At 39.4% G+C, this 25,484-nt stretch overlaps 1 protein-coding gene across 2 annotated transcripts; it reads left to right on the top strand.

The window, feature by feature from the left end:
• Window positions 1-9,667: 9,667 nt before the first annotated feature.
• Window positions 9,668-25,085, top strand: LOC130464935 (uncharacterized). Of its 2 annotated transcripts, XM_056834074.1 has the most exons (15): window positions 9,668-10,174; window positions 11,570-11,757; window positions 17,560-17,866; window positions 17,961-18,191; window positions 18,298-18,597; window positions 18,722-19,144; window positions 19,247-19,522; window positions 19,622-19,834; window positions 19,921-20,267; window positions 20,354-20,557; window positions 20,650-20,757; window positions 20,835-20,916; window positions 21,000-21,101; window positions 21,207-21,351; window positions 24,861-25,083. In XM_056834074.1, the coding sequence occupies exons 3-14, from the start codon at window positions 17,573-17,575 to the stop codon at window positions 21,303-21,305; spliced, it is 2,679 nt and encodes an 892-aa protein (XP_056690052.1). In that variant the 5' UTR covers window positions 9,668-10,174; window positions 11,570-11,757; window positions 17,560-17,572; the 3' UTR covers window positions 21,306-21,351; window positions 24,861-25,083. The 2 variants fall into 2 exon arrangements, with proteins under 2 accessions (XP_056690052.1, XP_056690051.1); XM_056834073.1 differs by lacking the exon at window positions 9,668-10,174 and having other exon boundaries at window positions 10,972-11,757; window positions 24,861-25,085.
• Window positions 25,086-25,484: the final 399 nt, after the last annotated feature.

Genomic DNA, 25,484 nt, shown 5'->3' on the forward strand with positions numbered 1-25,484 from the left:
ATGCTTACCTTGCTTGGGCCATGTCGTGCCCTTGCTTACCTTTCTTGGGTCATGCCTTGCCTTGCTTGGGCCATGTCATGCCCTTGCTTACCTTTCTTGGGTCATGCTTACCTTGCTTGGGCCATGTCGTGCCCTTGCTTACCTTTCTTGGGTCATGCCTTACCTTGCTTGGGTCATGCTTACCTTTCTTGCGTCATGCTTTGCCTTGCTTGGGCCATGTCGTGCCCTTGCTTACCTTTCTTGGGTCTTGCTTACCTTGCTTGGGCCATGTCGTGCCCTTGCTTACCTTTCTTGGGTGATGCTTACCTTGCTTGGGCTATGTCGTGCCCTTGCTTACCTTTCTTGGGTCATGCTTACCTTTCTTGGGCCATGTCGTACCCTTGCTTACCTTTCTTGGGTCATGCCTTGCCTTGCTTGGGCCATGTCGTGCCCTTGCTTACCTTTCTTGGGTGATGCTTACCTTGCTTGGGCCATGTCGTGCCCTTGCTTACCTTTCTTGGGTCATGCTTACCTTGCTTGGGCCATGTCGTACCCTTGCTTACCTTTCTTGGGTCATGCCTTGCCTTGCTTGGACCATGTCGTGCCCTTGCTTACCTTTCTTGGGTCATGCCTTGCCTTGCTTGGGACATGTCGTGCCCTTGCTTACCTTTCTTGGGTCATGCCTTGCCTTGCTTGGGCCATGTCGTGCCCTTGCTTACCTTTCTTGGGTCATGCTTCCCTTGTTTGGGCCATGTCGTGCCCTTGTTTACCTTTCTTGGTCATGCCTTGCCTTGCTTGGCCATGTCGTGCCCTTGCTTACCTATCTTGGGTCATGCCTTGCCTTGCTTGGGCCATGTCGTGCCCTTGCTTACCTTTCTTGGGTCATGCCTTGCCTTGCTTGGGCCATGTCGTGCCCTTGCTTACCTTTCTTGGGTCATGCTTACCTTGTTTGGGCCATGTCGTGCCCTTGCTTACCTTTCTTGGTCATGCCTTGCCATGCTTGGGCCATGTCGTGCCCTTGCTTGGCTTTCTTTGGTCATGCCTTGCCATGCTTGGGTCATGTCGTGCCCTTGCTTGCCTTTCTTGGCTCATGCCTTGCCTTGCTTAGGCCATGTCGTGCCCTTGCTTGCCTTTCTTTGGTCATGCCTTGCCTTGCTTGGGCCATGTCGTGCCCTTGCTTACCTTTCTTGGGTCATGCTTGCCTTGCTTGGGCCATGTCGTGCCCTTGCTTACCTTTCTTGGGTCATGCTTACCTTGCTTGGGCCATGTCGTGCCCTTGCTTACCTTTCTTGGGTCATGCTTTGCCTTGCTTGGGCCATGTCGTGCCCTTGCTTACCTTTCTTGGGTCTTGCTTACCTTGTTTGGGCCATGTCGTGCCCTTGCTTACCTTTCTTGGGTCATGCTTACCTTGCTTGGGCCATGTCGTGCCCTTGCTTACCTTTCTTGGGTCATGCTTACCTTGCTTGGGCCATGTCGTGCCCTTGCTTACCTTTCTTGGGTCATGCCTTGCCTTGCTTGGGCCATGTCGTGCCCTTGCTTACCTTTCTTGGGTCATGCCTTGCCTTGCTTGGGCCATGTCGTGCCCTTGCTTGCCTTTCTTGGGTCATGCTTACCTTGCTTGGGCCATGTCGTGCCCTTGCTTACCTTTCTTGGGTCATGCCTTGCCTTGCTTGGGCCATGTCGTGCCCTTGCTTACCTTTCTTGGGTCATGCCTTGCCTTGCTTGGGCCAAGTCGTGCCCTTGCTTGCCTTTCTTGGGTCATGCTTACCTTGCTTGGGCCATGTCGTGCCCTTGCTTACCTTTCTTGGGTCATGCCTTGCCTTGCTTGGGCCATGTCGTGCCCTTGCTTACCTTTCTTGGGTCATGCTTCCCTTGCTTGGGCCATGTCGTGCCCTTGCTTACCTTTCTTGGGTCATGCCTTGCCTTGCTTGGGCCATGTCGTGCCCTTGCTTACCTTTCTTGGGTCATGCTTCCCTTGCTTGGACCATGTCGTGCCCTTGCTTACCTTTCTTGGGTCATGCCTTGCCTTGCTTGGGACATGTCGTGCCCTTGCTTACCTTTCTTGGGTCATGCCTTGCCTTGCTTGGGCCATGTCGTGCCCTTGCTTACCTTTCTTGGGTCATGCTTACCTTGTTTGGGCCATGTCGTGCCCTAGCTTACCATTCTTGGTCATGCCTTGCCTTGCTTGGCCATGTCGTGCCCTTGCTTACCTATCTTGGGTCATGCCTTGCCTTGCTTGGGCCATGTCGTGCCCTTGCTTACCTTTCTTGGGTCATGCCTTGCCTTGCTTGGGCCATGTCGTGCCTTTGCTTACCTTTCTTGGGTCATGCTTACCTTGTTTGGGCCATGTCGTGCCCTTGCTTACCTTTCTTGGTCATGCCTTGCCTTGCTTGGGCCATGTCGTGCCCTTGCTTACCTTTCTTTGGTCATGCCTTGCCTTGCTTGGGCCATGTCGTGCCCTTGCTTACCTTTCTTGGGTCATGCTTACCTTGTTTGGGCCATGTCGTGCCCTTGCTTACCTTTCTTGGTCATGCCTTGCCTTGCTTGGGCCATGTCGTGCCCTTGCTTACCTTTCTTGGGTCATGCTTGCCTTGCTTGGGCCATGTCGTGCCCTTGCTTACCTTTCTTGGGTCATGCTTACCTTGCTTGGGCCATGTCGTGCCCTTGCTTACCTTTCTTGGGTCATGCTTTGCCTTGCTTGGGCCATGTCGTGCCCTTGCTTACCTTTCTTGGGTCTTGCTTACCTTGTTTGGGCCATGTCGTGCCCTTGCTTACCTTTCTTGGGTCATGCTTACCTTGCTTGGGCCATGTCGTGCCCTTGCTTACCTTTCTTGGGTCATGCTTACCTTGCTTGGGCCATGTCGTGCCCTTGCTTACCTTTCTTGGGTCATGCCTTGCCTTGCTTGGGCCATGTCGTGCCCTTGCTTGCCTTTCTTGGGTCATGCTTACCTTGCTTGGGCCATGTCGTGCCCTTGAAGGAAATAATGCCCTTGGTCCAAGTATGCATTCTATGTTAAGTCTAATAAATGCGGTTCAGTATTAATTAACAAGTTAATAATTCAGTGAGATCAAGTGAGCTGAATGCCTAGCTAGAGGCCGCTTCAGTTCAAGTGGAATTAATGATATTAATCCACAGCTTACTCTTGACTGAACCCGTAGGGTCACACAAATAGTACGTAAACGGATCAAGTATTTAATGGCATTAAATACTCCATCTATGAATATTCGGAACCGACGGATCTTGGTTTCAGTGGGAGCTAAGATCGTCACAGGCAAGAAATGAATACTCCGGAAACGATGATATTGCCGGAAACGGAAATATGGATCGTATCGGAAATATAAATATTATCCAAGTCGTAGATGTTGCCGGAAACGGAAACATGGTACGTATCGGAAAATATTATCGGAAATGGAAATATTGCCAGAATCGGAAATATTGCCGGAAACGGAAATATTGTCAGAATCGGAAATATTACCGGAATCGGAAAATAATTCCGGAAACGGAAATATTAAATATTTGTTCGAAACGGAAATTAATTCCGGAATCGGAAATATTAAATATTGTTCGGAATCGGAAAATTTAATCGGAAGCGCATCGTACGAATAAGCATCGGACGAGGCCTGCCGGACGAGGCCCAGCACGAAGCCAGGCCATCGCCCAGCAAGCCAAGCGCGCCGCACAAACAGCCACGCCAGGCCCAGCGCAAGGCCAGGCCCAGCAGGCTGCGCAGCGCGCACAGCGCGCACAGCACGCGCAGCGCGCAGCGCGCGCGGGCGCTGCGTGGGCTGCTGCTCGCGCGCACGCATGAGGCCCATCGTGGCAGCCGTGCGTGTGTGTGCAAGTGTTTGTGTTCGTGCACGTTTCCTAAAACATGCAGAGTTCGGTTAATGATTAAATTCCTAATTCTATTTGATAAATTAATTAAAATTAGAGTTCTTGTAGGATTCTAGGTTTAATTAATTTGTATCTGAATAGGATTTCGATTCCCTTTCCATACCCCTATAAATATGAGGCTAGGGCTCACAATTTATAATGAGTTTCAAAGTATTCAAAGTGAGTTTTTGAGAGAAAAATTCAGCCAAACATCTTGCTCAAAAGTGCCGAAAATTCTATTACCTTAAGGGCGATTCTAGTTGGTCAATCTTAAGGCGGATCCGGACGTGCTGTGGACTATCTACGGAGGGACGACACTTGGAGTCCTAAAGACTCGTTCTTGTTCGGTTCGGGCGCAGCTAGGGAGGGCACGCAACAAAGAGTATGCATCTAAATTATGCTATATGATTATGTGTAAATAATATGTTGTCCTGGGTTAATGGTTGTTTCCGCATGATCTATGTAATGTCATATGTATCATAACCTAACAGTGGTATCACGAGCCCCTTATTATTTTCATAATCTAAATTGCATAAACATGGTTAAATATTACAAATTTGCAAGAATTAAAAGGGGTGATTAATTTTCGTAATTGTTAATTAATTGCAAATTGCGTTTATTTAATTATAGGTACGCAGTTTTTCGGCAGTTTCTTCGTTACTCATCCGAATTGAGTGATTTTTGTGTCAATTCCGCATGTAAAAGGCATTTTTGTGTCAATTCCGAACCCAGAATTCTCAAATTCGAAGCCTAACTATGACTTTTCGAAGGTTTTAGTTTTTCGAATGCAAAATTTCGTAAATTTAAGATGTTAAATTAAATATTTGCGATTCTTGTTGATAAATCTTGAATTTTTGATTGACCTACTGCATATGTTTAACAAGTTTGAATGCCTAGTCTTGTTAATTATGCAATCTAATTTGTAATTATGATTAATTTGTTGAAAATTAGAATAATTTAGAATTAATTTGATTTTCATAATTAATTGTAATTTAATTAGAAACCTATGATTAAAAACCACCATAAAAATTGTAAATTTATGATAAATTTTAAATTTTTATGACCTAGACTTGAATCCATAACAATCGGAAATCAATTGGATAATAAATTTTCGATTTTTTCGCCCTAAAATTATGAAATTAATATTATTTATTAATTTGTCATTAATTTTAAATATAAATTTTAAATTTTTATGCGATTCGTTCATAAAACTTGCACGCACGAAGCAATGGACGCTTCGTGTTACCCTTAAGGGGTGTTGTATAATGCGGGCATGCGACGACGAGCAAGGGAGCTCGTCGCCCGTGCGGCACGAATGCAATGAGCAAGGGCGTAGTGCACGAGCACAAGGCAGCAGCCCTGCCTTGTGTCGTGTGCCACGAGCAATGGACGAATGGGCATGGGCGAAGGGCGAGCCAAGGCAGTCGCGTGTGGGCAGCAAGCGAGCTGCGCCACAACGCGCGCTGCCTCGCACAAGAGCGCGCAGCCTCGCGCGCAGCGAGCGCAAGCTCGCGTGCCACGAGCGCTGCGCCCAGCATTGCTCGCGCGCACAACGAGCGAGGACTCGCGCGCACAGCCAGCATTGCTCGCGCGCCTAGCGAGCGATGGCTCGCGCGCCCAGCGAGTGATGTCGCGCGCCCAGCGAGCGATGTCGCGCGCGCACTGCGAGCGATAGCTCGCGTGCGATGAGCGCTGGCGCGCGCAGCGAGCACCAATGCGTGCGGAGGCTTGCGATGGGGATGCAGCAGCTATGCGACGGGCGCATGGGCTGCGCGCACATGGCCAGCGATGGCTGTGTGCGTGCGGCCCATGGGCGTGCAATGCGTAGGGTGTTTGCGTTACGATTAGATCGTTTTGAATGTTTAATTTGAAAATTTCAGTTCACGTAATTTTAATTAATTTTAAAATTAATAATTTAAATTATTTTCTTGGATTTTAATTTTGAATATTGTAATTATAATAAATGTTATTTATTCTAATTATTTTACTAAAATTAAAATCATGAATTAATTTAAATACGACTGAAATTAAATTAAACTTTTCGGATTCAATTATAAATTGATATGAGCTTTAAATTTTAATTAAATTTGTATGTTTCCGGTTGGACTAGAAATACATGTTTATGTTTAAAATTAGTAAAGCATATAAATTTATTGGTTTAAGTGGGAGCGCTTTTAGTCATAAACTCTTGATTAGGTCTACAAATCCTTAAGGTTAAAACAACTTGATTAGAATTAATAAGGACTGAATAATTGGTAGATTATTGGTGCCCTTGATTAATTGCTGCAAATGTTTACGTGATGCATAATGTGTTTTACTAACCAGCTATGTGGGCCATTCATGATAATGAATGGGTGAATGGTATATATTGTATATGTACTGTTTTGCAGGTTATGAAGTGACTAGTATGGCCCAAATAGGATAGAAAATATGGTCTGCGTACCATTAATTTGAATGTAATTGGTCTAAAGTACCAAAGTTATTTTTCAATTCAAATATGGTCTGCGAACCATCAAATAGTTGTAATTAGTTATAGCTTATCCTATTTGAAGAAAATGGTGCCTCCCACGGAGATTTTCAAGACGGACTTTGAAGTCAAAGCTTCAAGATGAAGTCGGGCCATACTAGATCACAAATATCTTATGCATGTTTTAAGTTATTTATTGCTTTTAAATATGTCTTAAAATGCATGAGATCAAAAGCTTGATTATGTTGCATGATTAAGGATTTTAGTTCACTTAAAATCTAACCAACATAGTAAGAGCCTTAAGTTCCAAACTTAAAAATTGAGTTAAAAGGTGCCATGCCAAAATATACACTTGCTTGGATATCCTTTACATCAATCTAGTAATAGTTTTCGCTCAGCGAGGTGTTACTTATTGGTCCTAAAGGGGCAAGGTACACAAATAATTGTGAGTACATGTTAGTTTTGGTGAAACTCAACGATATAAGTAAGGAGTCCTTTTATGTCGTGGCAAAATCGATAGGTTTACCTAATAAGTTCTTAGACGTACCTATCAACCAAGAATAGTTTCTAGACTATTAGCAAAAGGCTTTTGCTTACCTAAGATGTTTTAGAATTAAGTCGACAAACTGTGCTTAATTCTTCAATGATTTTAGGATCTTGGAATCATTTTATTCACACCTGTCGGAACACATAATTCGAATAAAATGCTAATGACTTGTTTGAATTGCATGGTTGCTTTAATTTCAAGTTATTATTCATGATAAATGTTTAGACTTTGCATGCTTCAATGAATGTTTTAATTATTGTTTATAATTAAATATCTTGCACTGCAGTAAATCCTTTTAGAAAGGTAACAGTAAATTTCCTCGATTGGTAGTGAATCCAAGAACGATTCACGGAAATGAGAGAAAGTGAGCAATTTAAAATGTACGTTTCTTTTAGCGACTTTTATGGTTGTTTTCGAATATCAAAATCGAATGGCAAACCAATTGGTGCTTGTGAATTCAAAATACAATGTAGTTTTGAGATCATAAAGCATTGAGTTTAATACGCTCAGCTTTACCAATGGTTAACAACCTAATATCTTTGTCCATTTAATTCTCGAATGAGTCTAGTCCCTAGACATTCGAATAGATCGATGCTTAGAAAACTTTAGAAGCTTCTGGTAAGATCATCTAGTTGAAACAAAATATTCAACATAAATTAAAATGGTAAAGAACCTTGTTGGTGACATTGGACATGTCTAACAAAGTATAAAAGTCAACACTAAAGAATTCAATAAGACTATAAGAAAGGGTACAAGAAATAGGAAAACGAGGAACAATGAAAGGAATTTACGATTCCGTTTCTACCTATAAGTTTATGTTTAAAGAGAAGTGACCTAGCAATCAAACTTCCTTGGTATCATATACCGCTTGAGGTTCTTACTTTGGTAATAACTCAAACAATGGAAGCTAGGATACACTAATGACCTACAAGTGGGAAATGAAGCATGGCAATGCTACATTAATTGTAGGGTCATCTAAGTTTGTTTTAAGTCCTTTCAAAGGCTGGAACTTAATGGCTATTTTGTTCCGTAATCAGCATACCTAAATTTCTGCTTCAAACACAGAAAGACTCACATTCAAAGAAAAACAAAAACAATGTTTGTTTGTTTATTTGAATGAAATGGTCAATTACAGGTTGAGTCAATATGCTTGATTAAAACAAACAACTCTTTAAAGAACTTTACTAGGTTCAAATCAACCCCTTGATTTGAGTTCCACAAATCTTTGGCATTGTTGCTTAGACCATATCAACAAGTTAACATTCATAAGCTCTATTTTGATGGACTTCTGAAAGTTGATTGATTTCTAGATCATTTTAAGACAACTAGTCTTACTTGTTGAAAGTAACAAAAGATATGAACTATTGTTAGAACGCCTAGACAATGGAGTTCAAAGCTAAAGAAAGATTTTATGACTTTATTATTTCACATGGATTTGAGTGAATATAGGTTTATTTACTCAAATGTGATATAAGTTGAATCTGTTTGGCTAGTTCAAAGATTCGGAAGTATAAAATCCACTTGGTAAAAAATCATAAAGATCTAGGTTAGATCATGTTAATGATTACTTGAGACCAAATATGATCATCAATGATTGTGTGTTGTAATTTCACAATCTAGCTCCATAAGATATGGCATATCTACGTTGGAATGATCGAAGTCAATTAGTACTTGATTCGATCAATGATGAATCATAAAGACTTTTCCTATAATTTCTAAAACAAAATGCTCAACTACCACCAAACTAAACCAAATTCGTCAAAGCTATTGAAAAGCAATTTCAGAATATCTTTTCATAATATATCTAAAGAGTTCCTAAACTCAGTGGGAGCTTAGTGTTTGTTATTCAACAAACTAAGGCCCAAGTATAGATATATGTTTCATTGTGATTTATTCAAATGAGACACAAGGGTATTGTTTCTACCACGAATTTTTGAGAACATAATGTTTGTTTGCTCGAAATGATGTCCTTTTGGAGATTCGTTTCCAAAATGACAAGTGGGAGAAAATAGACCTCGAAAGTTTTCGAGGCGAACAACAAACATAAACGGACATTCCGGAGGCTTTTCGAAGTGCTTCAGAAAATCCGAACTTATTCTTTAAGACTTTAGAAGTGGTTTTAAAGAATAGACATCTCTTAGAAGACTTTACAAGTGCTTCAAGGAGAACAGAATATTCAAAGGACGTTTAAGTGGCTATTGATATTCTATTTGTTTGATGTTCTATACCCAAAGTAGGCATAGAGTTCAAGTCACTGGAACTATGATATTCTTCTATTGGATAGTGAAGAAACATGGAGTTCAGGTCACTAAAGCTATGCGATTCTTCTATTAGATAGTGAAGAAACCTACAACTTACAGTCAAACTATTATCATGTAGATTAATTAGTTTGTGACCTGTAAGAAAGCTATGACGAAACCCAGATTCCCTAAAATGGTTAGAGGCCATATATAGACTATATGTTTAATTGGTTAAAGGCCATAAAACATACTCAGTGTTTTGATGACAAAATTGAAATTTTGTTGATTTGCAAGAATAGTTTCACACCTATTAGTTGCAAGTTTGTTTTAAGGATAAAAACCATCAAACATGAAATTGTGTTCACACACAAAGCTAGATTAGTTGCTAAAGGTTACAAGCAAATTCACGGCGTGGATTGTGTTGAAACCTCATGCAAAATCGTAATGCTTAAGTCTATAATTCAAGCAATGATTGCATATTGGTACATATGGCAATTGGATGACAAAACGTATTCCTCAATCAAATGTTGGAATATAATATGTACATGGTATGTCATAGCACTAGTGGAAAAAACCCCTGTTGTAGCCCCCTTGTTGAGGGGGGCATACATAAGCGCGCCTCAATAGCTACTTAGTCAACGCGGGTCAAATATTTTACTATTCTGTTGAGGCGGGCTTTTTTAGTGTTCGCTTCTACAGAAGCTGTTGAAGGGGGCTTTACTTGCCCGCCTCAATAGATAGAAGCTGTTGAAGGGGGCTTTTAATTGCCCGCCTCAATAGGGTCTATCTGTTGAAGGGGGCTTTTAATTGCCCGCCTCAATAGGCTACATTAAATTTTAAAAAAATAAAACCACCGCCAAACGTACAGATCGATAAGCTTCTCTTCTCTTCACTTCTCTTCTCTTCACATCTCTTCTCTTCACCGCGCGACTCCACCACCACCATAACCACCACCACCACCTTCCTCACCGCGCGGCTCCACCACCACCATCTGAAGGAGAGTTTCCCCACCGTCGTCTTCCCTATCTCGGTTGACTCTGTTTCACACAGTGCCGCAATATATCAAGGTTAGGTTATAATTGATTCTTGTTTTGCTTGGTCTTAAAATTCAGTTTCTCTTCAATTAGTTGAGCATAATGAGTTGATTATGCAGAGAATTTAGGCTAATGTTTCAATATTGGATGAATTTACAAATTAGGGTTTGATATTTGTGGTTTTTCTAGTTCAGTTACAAAATAGATGTTAGGTTAAATTTTTCTAGTTCAGTTACAAAATAGAAGTTAGTGATATGGGTTTTGTGTCTAAATGATGAAGGTCTCTTTTATGGTGATGGTTTATGTAAGCTATGTGAGTAGCTCGATCCAAAGTATGCAGATGAAATGAAGTGTTTGAACTTTTAAGTGGAGCGAATCGATATGAATCTGTTGAAAATATGTCTGCATAAAATATACTCATGTGTTCATTGTAATATTGATAGTTTATTAATGATGTAAACTAATCGTTGATATTGGATTGTAGCTTTATAGGCTCTAAAATTACCATAGCTTGATGTATTCACTATAGTATATTGTGATGTTTTTTGTACACGCTTATCTACAATATTCTGATGTATGACAGTGGAGACTGTTGTTGCTGCTGCTTTGATTTTCAAGTTCTTTTAGTTCCATTTTTATTATGCTACAATATTGCTCTTGCTATTGTTGAGTTCCTATTCTGGGGTTTTGTGAGATCGGAAACTGTCCATAGACAACTGCCTGTGGGGCTTTGACAGGTTCAACAAGGACTAAAATAGGTGCAACAATAAACTTTGTCACCTTCTACTTGGTTGCATTGTCTGTACTAGTTGTTATGGCATTTTCGGTCAAGGTTGGATTTATCGGTCTGTGGTTTGGGCTCGCAGCAGCTCAACCAGCTGGTGTACCTGATGCAACCAGCTGGTGTACCTGATATAGCCTGCTACAGTATCTGATAATAACGCAGATTGTAAACACTTCTTTATTGCAAGTATTATGTTAACGGTGTGAAAAAAACTAGTCTGCCCCCCTAGAGATTTTTTTAGTCTTTTTTTGTTTCTTGGTTAAAAATTTAATCAAGCCAGGTCGTCGAGCACCTGTCAAAATTTGAAAATGTATGCACAGTCCGCAGCAAACCTCCGTGCCTCTTCCTTTGCCGAGGACCAGTCTCATATTAACTAGTTCTACTTACAAGGCTTTTGACTATGGCTGAGTATGAGTAGTGCCAGGTGCTTGTAGCTTAACTCTTGCATAGTTGCATGCATAGGGGCTCATTCAGTTATCCATCCTGTTGCATGGAAACAAACTGTGGTTTGATATTTAACTTAAGAAAGGACTTTAATAACCAAATTAGGAGATTCTATAGCTATGTTATTTTATGTGGAGCTTTTTCCTTTCTGTTACTTTTCAACTAAATCTAATAGCATTTGCTTACTTCTAATTTTCAAGGGAGATGAAGCATCATTGCAAAAAGCGCTGCATTTGGTGTACAACCTCAATCAGGACTGTGTAGATGTTCTGTTTTATGCTTCTTGGTGCCAGTTCTCGAGGAACTTCAGACCAAGCTATTCAACCCTGTCTTCCTTATATCCATCTATTCCTCATTTTGCAATAGAAGAATCAGCCATCAGACCAAGGTTTGGACTTAAAACCAAATCTTAGTTTTTTTTAACTCACCAGTTCTACGCACTGATCTGCACAGCTCAGATCAGAACTGTGCAGATCAATGCACAGAACTGATCAGAACTGACCAGTTCTGTGCACTGATCTGCACAGTTCTGATCTGAGCTGTGCAGATCAATGCACAGAACTGATCAGAACTGACCAGTTTTGTGCACTGATCTGCACAGTTCTGATCTGAGCTGTGCAGATCAGTGCACAGAACTGATCAGAACTGACCAGTTCTGTGCACTGATCTGCACAGTTCTGATCTGAGCTGTGCAGATCAGTGCACAGAACTGATCAGAACTGACCAGTTCTGTGCACTGATCTGCACAGTTCTGATCTGAGCTGTGCAGATCAGTGCACATAACTGCACAGTTCTGATCAGTTTTGTCCACTGATCTGCACAGTTCTGATCTGGGCAGTGCAGATCAGTGCACAGAACAGAACTGATCAGTGCACTGAGAAGCTAAAACAGTACTTCATGCATGTAAATTACACCTTCAAACATGTAAATTACACCATACTGTAAGCAAAGTATCAAATTGTAAACAAAGTCATCTTCAAAACGGTTTTTATGTACTTATCCATCATCAACCACCAGAAAGCAAACATCAGAAACTAAGCTAGTATAGTTCGTGTGTCAAAATTAAGATTGCATCATTAGAGAACAAAGATCTTATGCCAAGCTAGTATAGTTCTTGTGTCAAAATTAAGAATTTGTGGCTTGATTTATCTAATTCTGTGTAAAACCTTGTGTTATTAGAAATGAGTCGTCGTTGGATGTACGGTGACCATACTACGGTGGAATACTTGAGTGGGGTTGAGGAGTTCCTTAGATGTGCTTTAGCACACCAACGGAATACGAAAGCCGCAAAGATCTATTGTCCTTGCCGTGATTGTAACAATGTAAGGCGGTTAGCTGATATTGATGAAATTGAGGATCATTTATTTCGTCGTGGGTTTAAGCAAGATTACCATGTCTGGTTTTGGCATGGTGAGAAAATACTTGATCGTCCAAGTTCTAGTGTGAATGAATTTGATGTTCTGGCAGAGAGTGATGAGAGTGATGAGAGTGATTCTGATATTTCTGAGAATAATGAGATGGATGATGATGAGCAAGAAGATAATGAAATAAATGAAATGATGGATGCGGTGAAAGATCACTTGAATGAACGACCTCACATACTCGAGCAGGTATTAAAGGCTGCTGAGACGCCTTTGTACCCTGGGTGTACAAAATTCAAATTGTTAGAATGTGTGGCATCACTTTCCAACTTGAAAGCGGAGAGTGGTTGGACCGAAGAAAGTTTCACGAAATTATTGAAACGACTAGGTCTTTGGTTTCCCGATGGCAATGACATTCCCACCTCTGCCTATTATGCCAACAAATTGACGAATCCCTTAGGCTTAGAGGCCGTCAAGATAGATGCTTGCCCAAATGATTGTATTCTTTACAGAAAAGAGTATGAAAATTTGGATAAGTGTCCAACGTGTTCTATGTCGCGTTACAAGCGTAAAGGGGCCAATTCAGCTAAGAGGGGACCGCCCGCCAAGGTATTGTGGTATCTTCCGATCATACCTAGGTTTGAGCGCTTGTTCTCCGTAAAGAAGAATGCTAAGTATCTGAGGTGGCATGCGGAAGGGAGGAAGAAAGATGAATTCCTTAGACATCCGGCTGATTCTCCTCAATGGAGAACTATTGATAAGAAGTATCCTGAATTTGGCAAGGAGGTTAGAAATCTGAGACTTGCTCTATGTACAGATGGGATGAATCCATACGGCTCTCTGAGTAGTCAGCATAGCACTTGGCCGGTTCTTCTTGCAATTTACAATCTTCCTCCATGGTTGTGTATGAAACGCAAGTATATCATGTTGTCACTCCTCATCTCAGGGCCTAAGCAGCCAGGACATGATATAGATGTGTATCTCGCTCCACTCATAGATGATTTGAAATTGTTGTGGAATGAAGGTGTTCCAATGTTCGATGCTCACACCAACTCAAACTTTACATTGCGGGCAATGGTTTTCTGTACCATAAATGATTTTCCGGCCTATGGAAACTTGTCTGGGTACAAAACCAAAGGAGAACAAGCATGCCCTATATGTGAAGAGGACATGAAGCCCACACGGTTGGATCATTTCAAGAAAAATATCTACCCAGATTTCAGGAAGCACCTTAGTCGATATCATCCTTATCGTAAGAAGAAGAAGGAATTCAATGGGTTCACCGAGGAAGGAGTAGCTCGTACACCTTTGACAGGATCACAAGTTTATGAACGTATCAAAAATGTTGAAACCAAATACGGTAAGTGCTTCAAGTCCAAGTCTAAAAAGGGTGTTTTATGGAAGAAAGTGTCTCCATTATGGGATCTTCCCTACTGGAAAGATTTGTCGGTTAGGCATTGTCTCGATGTAATGCACATTGAGAAAAATGTGTGCGATGCTATCATCGGGACTTTGCTAAACATACCAGGAAAGACCAAGGACAATGAGAATGTGCGGAAAGATATGAAAAAGAAGAATATTCGACCAGATTTGTGGCCTGTTAAAAAAAAGGATGGTACAAAGACCTTTCTGCCTCCAGCGTGTTACACAATGTCGAGAAAGGAGAAGAAGAAGTTTTGTGAGTGCTTACATGGCATTAAGGTTCCCTCGGGATATTCGTCGAATGTTAAGCGCCTAGTGTCTCTCTCGGACCTTAGGTTGATTGGTATGAAGTCTCATGATTGTCATGCACTGATTAATGTATTTTTGCCAATTGCACTTCGTGGGATATTGCCGAAACACGTGAGACATGTTATAACAAAACTTTGTTTGTTTTTCAATTCCATATGTGCTAAGGTGATTGATCCGGAGACTTTGGATGCTTTGCACAATGATGTTGTTGAAACTCTATGTCGATTTGAAATGTATTTTCCGCCTTCTTTCTTTGATATAATGGTGCATTTGATTGTCCATTTAGTTCGCGAAGTCAAGTTATGTGGTCCGGTGTTCTTAAGATGGATGTATCCTTTTGAGAGATTTTTTAAGACTTTAAAGGACAAAGCAAGGAATCCGGCTAATCCAGAGGGTAGTATCATTCGGGGAGTCCTTAAAGAAGAGATTTCTGGATATCTAGCTGAGTTTTTGTCAAGCCTTGAACCAATAGGACTTCCAAAATCTCGACATGTTGGTAGGCTCGCAGGGGAGGGAGTAATTGGTAAAAATGTGATATCTCCTCCATCGGAGAGGAAGAAGAAGGCACATCTTTGTGTGTTGCAGCATCTTACAGAGGTTCATCCTTATTTAGAAAAGCATCTGCTTGAATTGCAACATTGTAATCCTAAGTTGAAGGAAAGAGCGTTGATGCGGGAACATAATCGCACATTTATTGAATGGTTTAAGAAGGAAGTTGGAAAGAAACAAGACCATGATGTTTCTGATACGATCAAGTGGTTATCTCGAGGTCCTCGACTATGTGTTCGATCTTTTGAAGGATATGATATCAATGGGTTCACATTCTACACTAGAAGGCAAGATGAAAAGAGTGTAGTGCAAAATAGTGGAGTAAAGGTTGTTGCATCATCTAGGGTCTATGCAAGCGCTAAGGATAAAAGGCCGGTTGATTCAACACAATCATATTATGGTGTTATCGAAGAAATATGGGAGCTTGATTATACCTATTTTGTGATCCCTGTTTTTCGGTGTCAGTGGGCTAACAACCAAAATGGTGTGAAGCGAGATGAAATTTTCCCGGGTTTAACCTTGGTGAATTTTGATCGACTAAGTGACAGTGACGAGCCATTCATTCTAGCATCACTAGCTAAGCAAGTTTTTTATGTGGTTGACAATATTGATCCTAGATGGCGTGTTGTTGCCCAAGGAAAAAGACATATTTTGGGTATTGATGATGTTGTAGATGAAGATGAGTATGATGAGTATGATGACACACCTCCGTTACCAATGGTTGTTCAACCATTGCCAGAAGAGGAGGATGCAAATAATACTAATCATATGCGTACAGATCATACGGAAGGAATATGGGTTACGAATCGTAATTGAAACATACATGTGTAAGTTCGGGCTTCACTTCTGATGCATTGTTGAAGTTTTTGACTTTGTTCTTTCTATTCATATCTGAAAGCCTGTGCGCCTTGGAATTTTTGTTATCTTGACTACTTAAATTTGAATAGTGAAGGATACTTGTGGATATTAATTCATATTTTTTTTCTAAAAATTCAACCCCAATCAATTGCCACTTGTATTGTGAAGAGGAATTGCAGTGATAGTCTCCTACTTTATCCCTCCTATTTAAGTTACTGAGAGTCTGATACTTCTAATAACTTGACTAACTTTATCTGGTTTTTTCACACAGGTGTAAACTTGGTGAATGTCGTATCCTCTTATGTGAGCCAGGTTCCAAGCACATGTTGCAGAAATTGCAGTTGAATTTTCCTAGGTTAGTTTTCAGTACATTTTGTCTAATAATATCAATTACCTGTTCTTGTTTGCATGGCTTTGTGATTGGTAACTTAGTTTCTGATGTTTGCTTTCTGGTGGTTGATGATGGATAAGTACATAAAAACCGTTTTGAAGATGACTTTGTTTACAATTTGATACTTTGCTTACAGTATGGTGTAATTTACATGTTTGAAGGTGAAGATTTGAACTCCAGAATCATCAAATTAGACCAGGAATCAAATTTGACATATATTGCATTTTATCAATCCACGAGAACTGCAAGTAGCACAAGGAATATGCACTGATCAGAACTGTGCAGTTATGTGCACTGATCTGCACAGCTCAGATCAGAACTGTGCAGATCAGTGCACAGAACTGGTCAGTTATGATCAGTTCTGTGCACTGATCTGCACAGCTCAGATCAGAACTGTGCAGATCAGTGCACAGAACTGGTCAGTTCTGATCAGTTCTGTGCACTGATCTGCACAGCTCAGTTCAGAACTGTGCAGATCAGTGCACAGAACTGGTCAGTTCTGATCAGTTCTGTGCATTGATCTGCACAGTTCAGATCAGAACTGTGCAGATCAGTGCACAGAACTGGTCAGTTCTGATCAGTTCTATGCATTGATCTGCACAGTTCTGATCTGAGCTGTGCAGATCAGTGCGTAGAACTGGTGAGTTATGATTTTTTTTTTGGGTTGTTTTTTTAGGTGAGGTTTGATTTGGGATTGTTTTGCATGTTAGGTGTAATACCATAAGGCCATTATTTTAGGTATAGCTTTGTAAATGGCCAATTGTAGCATTTTGCCCAGAACTGTGCAGTTATGTGCACTGATCTGCACAGCTCAGATCAGAACTGTGCAGATCAGTGCACAGAACTGGTCAGTTCTGATCAGTTCTGTGCACTGATCTGCACAGCTCAGATCAGAACTGTGCAGATCAGTGCACAGAACTGGTCAGTTCTGATCAGTTCTGTGCATTGATCTGCACAGCTCAGATCAGAACTGTGCAGATCAGTGCACAAAACTGGTCAGGTTCTGATCAGTTCTGTGCACTGATCTGCACAGCTCAGATCAGAACTGTGCAGATCAGTGCACAGAACTGGTCAGTTCTGATCAGTTCTGTGCATTGATCTCGTAGAACTGGTGAGTTATGATTTTTTTTGGGTTGTTTTTTTAGGTGAGGTTTGATTTGGGATTGTTTTGCATGTTAGGTGTAATACCATAAGGCCATTATTTTAGGTATAGCTTTGTAAATGGCCAATTGTAGCATTTTGCTCTCTTTTCTAAGTATTGCTCCCTTTACTAAGTATTGCTCTCTTTTCTTTGTTGCAGGACCGTAGCTACCATGGATGATCATCGTGATAATGAAATACAGGGAATTGATGGAGCTAGTCATCCTACGGGGGAATCACAAGGTACCAACACTAGTAAAAAGACCAAATTCCGTGGTCCGTCAAAAGGAGTTCAAGCCAAAAAGCCTATGCATCTTCAGTATAATCAATATGGAATCCCCGATGGAGAATGGTCAGGAGAATACGGGAAGCAAGTTGGGTCTTGTGCTGCTAGAATTAACATTAATGTGAAAGAATATTCAACGTTAGATGAACACACAAAGAAGGGGTTTTGGGAGGAGACCAAGGTAAACATTGAATAAAAACTTGATTTGTATTCTCCTAGATTATCTATTTGTGTAGCATACGTTTCTAACAATCTCTTATCCATAAAATTAACAGCTTCTGTTCCACATTATTGATGATCCGGCTAAAAGGAGAGAAAAATATTTTCATATGTGTGTGGCGAAACGCTTTGGAGCTTTCAAGTCCAGGTTAACGCGGCGTTGGATAACTAAGAAAGAAAAAATGCCGAAACATCAGACAAATGACATGCCTTGGGACATCTACCATCAAATCACAGAGGATGATTGGAAAACATTTGTGATAGAACGAAACAAGCCGGAGATGTTGGTAATAATGAATTTACTTTGCTAGATATTTTTTTATATAATTATATGATTAGTTTGTTGTTGCCATCTTTAAATGTTCGACATGTTCTTTATGTGTTTTTTGACAGGTTCGTAGAGAAAAAGCAAGTAAAAGTGCATTACAAAACAAGCACCCACATCGCACAGGCCAAAAGGGTTATGTTAGAAAGAGACCAGAGTGGATAAATGATGGGCGACTACCGCCAGAGGCAGCTTTAACCCTCTCAAGTGGCTCCTCCTCAGTGACCTCATCACTCACCACAGCGCCAGATAGATTTAAGAAGTTTAGATCAGTAGAGTGGATCTTGGCTCATCAAGTTAAAAACAAAGAGGGAAAGTGGGAAGTTGACCCGAATGATAAAGAAGCCGTAAATATTGCTAAGATGGCTGTAAGTGCATATGAAATTTTACGTTCTATATCCTTTTCTTTCCTAATTCCTAGTTCTATTGCTAAGATTGCTTCTCCTTTCCATCATGTATACCATCTAATTTTTACTTTCCTAATTCTTATAGTTGGAGTACATAGAAGAAGAGGGAAAAGGAAATATTTCATTCACCCAGGGAGAAGATGCCCTCACCAAGGCTATGGGAAAAAAGGATCACCGTGGGCGTGTCAAGGCAACAGGTGGAGTTAATGTCGGTTACAAAGTTGCTTTCGGTCCAATAGACCGAAGTAGTAGATGTGGCCATATTGAACCATCACCGGAGGCTATCGAATCAATCAGAGCTTCGGTGAGAAGGGAGTTTGAAGATCAATTAGAGAGAAAGGTGGCGGAGGCCCTCCAAAACCAACTAGCCACATTGAAAGCAACCGGTCAACTACACACCCTCTCTACCCCCGCACTTGATTCTGCTCTTGTAAGTGATGAGTTTGATGTTAACCGTGCACTCGTAACCTGTTGTCCGAGTTCATCGCAGCAACCACGCGAGCTGAAGGTATATATTCTCTATAGTGCATACACTCAAAACACCCCTAGCTAGGTTTTTAATATTGTACTTTGTAGTGATTTCTGAAATTTTGTAAATTTATTTGTGAAGGCCATAACTCCATGTCGTCTTGCCCTTGAGGATAAAGTTTTGGGTAACAAAGTGATAGTGGCAGATGGTATGGCGTACCCATTGGATGGTTCGTTGCACCAACACTTTAGATCGATGAAGCCTAGTCATTATAAGGTCCAAGTTGATTGTATTTACGACGGACATGATGATGACACTCTTCCGGTACCTACTGGAGATGGATTCAATAACTTAGGCAGGGCTCTTGCTAGTTTTGTGCAATGGCCAATTCACTTGGTGATTTTCGAAGAAGACGAGGTATAACTTTTTTATTATTAATTGTCATTCATTGCGTTATGCATCTGTTTAGAATTAGATTCAGAGCCTTGAACTCCTTTGGTTTCTACCTCTGTTTAGGAGTACTCTACTCCACGCCCAACAAAGAAGTCCAGGAGTCAGATTTTTGAAGAGGTGGTTGGTAGCTCCAAAGGGAAGAAAAACGAATTAATTGTCAAAGAGAAGACAACAGAATTAGTTGTCAAAGATAAGACAACAGAATTAATTGTCAAAGAGAAGGCAACACTTGATTTAGGGTCCAAAGAGAAGACAACACTGAAGTTAACGGCCAAGGTAAACCATATGCTTCCCACTCCCCTGTGCTTCAACACTGAAATCAAAACTGAACTTTTCATGCTAGCTTAACATTATTGTTACAGGGAAATTCATGCTCAAATAAGTTGGAGTCGAAATCGAAGTCGAAGAACTCTAAGACGGCCAAAGAGATGGTAGGTAGTTGTGATCGTAAAACTGAAGAATCAGCCGCCAAAAGTAAGAAGCAAAATTTGGCAGACGACACAATTCAAGGTCTTGGCCCATCATGCAATTATTTGAAGTTTATCATCAATACGGCGCCCGGTGATGTATATAAAAATACTTCAATCCCATTGCCCGCTTCGGTTTGGCATTATGACGAAGATCGACAAACTTATGTAAATGAGGTTGACGTTGAAGAGTTCCTTAGAGGGGCGTGCCTCAACATTTCAGTGATCCAAGTCTATATGATGTAAACTTTTCCATCGATATTTTTGTTTTTGGTTTTGTCAACTATAATAGTTTTTGAAATTTTTGCATTATACATTTACTTTGTAGGTGTTTATTCCACGAACACACCTTTGCATTTGACAACTCTCAGATTGGGTTTGTTTGTCCCGAGGCAATGTCAAGCTCTAGAATCAAGGCCAACCCTCAGGCTGCATCAATGTATTTGAAAGTAGTTTTCAATGCTGAAATTGAAAAGGAGAAGAAGGGTGATCCTAACATTACCAAGTGGTTTTTGATCCCATACCATCAAGAGTAAGTGTTAGAGATTGATCGATATTTGGTAAATAGCTATGTTATTGTTATTTTCATGCATAAGGTTGCAATAACATTTATATATAATGCAGAAATCATTGGATTTTGTACGTGTTAGACCTACGTAGAGGTTGTGCGTATATTTTCGACTCTGCGATAGGTTCCAACCGAGAAAATAGTGCATGGGGAATCTTGTGTTTGTAAGTTACTTTCAATTCTTTTTAAGTTATTTCTTTTCGTGCCGAATCAGATTCATGAAGTTTTACTCAACTTCCAGGGCATACCAAGTGTACAAGTTTAATGATGGGATTTGTCCGAATAGAGCGACTATGCAGGGGTTGAAAGGCTTCCATGTAAAGGTATATCATGCTTACTAATTAGCTTTACTTTTTTTTTTGGGTAACTACTTGGATATATAATTTATGATTTATCTCCAAATCAGTGTGCTCAACAAGTCGGCGCCCACGAGTGTGGCTATTACGTTATGAAGTTCATGCATGAAATAGTCACGTTACACCATAACACTGATGAGCGGTTAGACAATGTTCGTTCTTTTACCATATGTTAGTTGAACTACTAATACTAGTACTTTTACGTAGTAGAATTCTTAATTTACAAGTAGCATTACTTATCATGTTACTTATTTCAGGCTTACACTCCAAGAAATGCGCCTTATACCGATGAGGAAATAGATGTGGTTCGTGAGCAATGGGCTAAGTTTTTTACAACCGAGTATTTATTTACTTAGGTTGTTTAGACACAAAGATGGAAGCGTTTATATCTTCATGGATTTGGTAAAGTTCTTTAATTTTTCCATAATTACAAGTCTGCTGGATTTGCTAATTTATTGCTTTGAATACTAATCTGCTGGTCTTGCTGCTGTTGCATGTGAATTCTGATCTGGTGGTCTTTAGAATTTCACTTCCATCTGTGTGTTTCTCCTCTGTTTGCTTCTGTTTAGAGCTAAAATGACATTTCCGCTCCCAACTTTGAACTAAAAAACCTAAGGACTCATTTGATTCTTATTACATGTCTAATATGCATAGTTTTAACTTTCTAAAACTCATTCGAATCTATTTATGCACATTTAAGGCTCATTAGGTCGTTATAGGTCATGTTTAGAGCTAAAATGACATTTCCGCTCCCAACTCTGAACTAAAGAACCTAAGGACTCATTTGATTCTTATTACATGTCTAATATGCATAGTTAAAACTTTCTAAAACTCATTCGAATCTATTTATGCACATTTAAGGCTCATTAGGTCGTTATAGGTCATGTTTAGAGCTAAAATGACATTTCCGCTCCCAACTTTGAACTAAAGAACCTAAGGACTCATTTGATTCTTATTACATGTCTAATATGCATAGTTAAAACTTTCTAAAACTCATTCGAATCTATTTATGCACATTTAAGGCTCATTAGGTCGTTATAGGTCATGTTTAGAGCTAAAATGACATTTCCGCTCCCAACTTTGAACTAAAGAACCTAAGGACTCATTTGATTCTTATTACATGTCTAATATGCATAGTTAAAACTTTCTAAAACTCATTCGAATCTATTTATGCACATTTAAGGCTCATTAGGTCGTTATAGGTCATGTTTAGAGCTAAAATGACATTTCCGCTCCCAACTTTGAACTAAAGAACCTAAGGACTCATTTGATTCTTATTACATGACTAATATACATAGTTTTAACTTTCTAAAACTCATTCGAATCTATTTATGCACATTTAAGGCTCATTAGGTCGTTATAGGTCATGTTTAGAGCTAAAATGACATTTCCGCTCCCAACTTTGAACTAAAAAACCTAAGGACTCATTTGATTCTTATTACATGATTAATATGCATAGTTTTAACTTTCTAAAACTCATTCGAATCTATTTATGCACATTTAAGGCTCATTAGGTCGTTATAGGTCATGTTTAGAGCTAAAATGACATTTCCGCTCCCAACTCTGAACTAAAGAACCTAAGGACTCATTTGATTCTTATTACATGTCTAATATGCATAGTTAAAACTTTCTAAAACTCATTCGAATCTATTTATGCACATTTAAGGCTCATTAGGTCGTTATAGGTCATGTTTAGAGCTAAAATGACATTTCCGCTCCCAACTTTGAACTAAAGAACCTAAGGACTCATTTGATTCTTATTACATGTCTAATATGCATAGTTAAAACTTTCTAAAACTCATTCGAATCTATTTATGCACATTTAAGGCTCATTAGGTCGTTATAGGTCATGTTTAGAGCTAAAATGACATTTCCGCTCCCAACTTTGAACTAAAGAACCTAAGGACTCATTTGATTCTTATTACATGACTAATATACATAGTTTTAACTTTCTAAAACTCATTCGAATCTATTTATGCACATTTAAGGCTCATTAGGTCGTTATAGGTCATGTTTAGAGCTAAAATGACATTTCCGCTCCCAACTTTGAACTAAAAAACCTAAGGACTCATTTGATTCTTATTACATGATTAATATGCATAGTTTTAACTTTCTAAGACTCATTCGAATCTATTTATGCACATTTAAGGCTCATTAGGTCGTTATAGGTCATGTTTAGAGTTAAAATGACATTTCCGCTCCCAACTTTGAACTAAAGAACCTAAGGACTCATTTGATTCTTATTACATGTCTAATATGCATAGTTTTAACTTTCTAAAACTCATTCGAATCTATTTATGCACATTTAAGGCTCATTAGGTCGTTATAGGTCATGTTTAGAGCTAAAATGACATTTCCGCTCCCAACTTTGAACTAAAAAACCTAAGGACTCATTTGATTCTTATTACATGATTAATATGCATAGTTTTAACTTTCTAAAACTCATTCGAATCTATTTATGCACATTTAAGGCTCATTAGGTCGTTATAGGTCATGTTTAGAGCTAAAATGACATTTCCGCTCCCAACTTTGAACTAAAGAACCTAAGGACTCATTTGATTCTTATTACATGTCTAATATGCATAGTTAAAACTTTCTAAAACTCATTCGAATCTATTTATGCACATTTAAGGCTCATTAGGTCGTTATAGGTCATGTTTAGAGCTAAAATGACATTTCCGCTCCCAACTTTGAACTAAAGAACCTAAGGACTCATTTGATTCTTATTACATGTCTAATATGCATAGTTAAAACTTTCTAAAACTCATTCGAATCTATTTATGCACATTTAAGGCTCATTAGGTCGTTATAGGTCATGTTTAGAGCTAAAATGAAATTTCGCTCCCAACTTTGAACTAAAGAACCTAAGGACTCATTTGATTCTTATTACATGATTAATATGCATAGTTAAAACTTTCTAAAACTCATTCGAATCTATTTATGCACATTTAAGGCTCATTAGGTCGTTATAGGTCATGTTTAGAGCTAAAATGACATTTCCGCTCCCAACTTTGAACTAAAAAACCTAAGGACTCATTTGATTCTTATTACATGTCTAATATGCATAGTTAAAACTTTCTAAAACTCATTCGAATCTATTTATGCACATTTAAGGCTCATTAGGTCGTTATAGGTCATGTTTAGAGCTAAAATGACATTTCCGCTCCCAACTTTGAACTAAAGAACCTAAGGACTCATTTGATTCTTATTACATGACTAATATACATAGTTTTAACTTTCTAAAACTCATTCGAATCTATTTATGCACATTTAAGGCTCATTAGGTCGTTATAGGTCATGTTTAGAGCTAAAATGACATTTCCGCTCCCAACTTTGAACTAAAGAACCTAAGGACTCATTTGATTCTTATTACATGACTAATATACATAGTTTTAACTTTCTAAAACTCATTCGAATCTATTTATGCACATTTAAGGCTCATTAGGTCGTTATAGGTCATGTTTAGAGCTAAAATGACATTTCCGCTCCCAACTTTGAACTAAAAAACCTAAGGACTCATTTGATTCTTATTACATGACTAATATACATAGTTTTAACTTTCTAAAACTCATTCGAATCTATTTATGCACATTTAAGGCTCATTATGTCGTTATAGGTCATGTTTAGAGCTAAAATGACATTTCCGCTCCCAACTTTGAACTAAAGAACCTAAGGACTCATTTGATTCTTATTACATTACTAATATACATAGCTTTAACTTTCTAAAACTCATTCTAATCTACGTATGCACATTTAAGGCTCATTGGGTCGTTATAGGTCAACAACGTACTTAATTATCTCTATAGTCTGCAACTATATCTTTTAATTTTATGCTTCAATGGAATGTAAAGACAATATCGTGAGTGTAAACTTTGGTACTCATATATATTTTCCTTCCATGCAACTTGCAGGCTAGGGATCGAGTCGATTGGAAGAAAGTCAACACGACCTTACTTAAGGTTTGTAATGCATGATCTAAAGGGACCTAAGTGGCTGGATTAGAGACATTTGTTAGATTAGCTCTCTAGCCTTTTGTCTTTAGTTGTTAATATTAGTTGTAATTTGTTAGACTAGCTAGGTGTTTAAAAATTGTAAACATACGTACTATATATACGCTTTGCTCTGTTGGGTTAATATAAATGAAGTTAATGTAATGATTTATTTATCAAAGATAAGCAGATTCATACCTTTGCTATTTTGGTGTTGATTGGGTACAGGTTTCAATACTCAATGGAGTATATATCTAGTTGTGGTTATTGCCGCCTATTTTATATTTTAAAAGAATTTGGAAAAAAAAAAAATTAATGTTGTTGAAGGGGGCTTTTAATGTACGCCTCAACAACATATGAACTTTTGGCGCAAAAATAAGGACCTGTTGAGGGGGGCATTTAAGAAGTGAGCCTCAACAGAGGAGGCTGTTGAGGCGGGCTTCTTAAATGCCCCCCTCAACAGGTCCTTATTTTCGCGCTTTCTGTAGAGGTTTTTGAGGCGGGCTTTTGAAAGCCCCTCACAACAGATCACCTGTTGAGGCGAAC

This window comes from Spinacia oleracea, unplaced genomic scaffold (assembly GCF_020520425.1).
Source record: "Spinacia oleracea cultivar Varoflay unplaced genomic scaffold, BTI_SOV_V1 SOVchr0_017, whole genome shotgun sequence".
Lineage (NCBI taxonomy): Eukaryota > Viridiplantae > Streptophyta > Magnoliopsida > Caryophyllales > Amaranthaceae > Spinacia > Spinacia oleracea.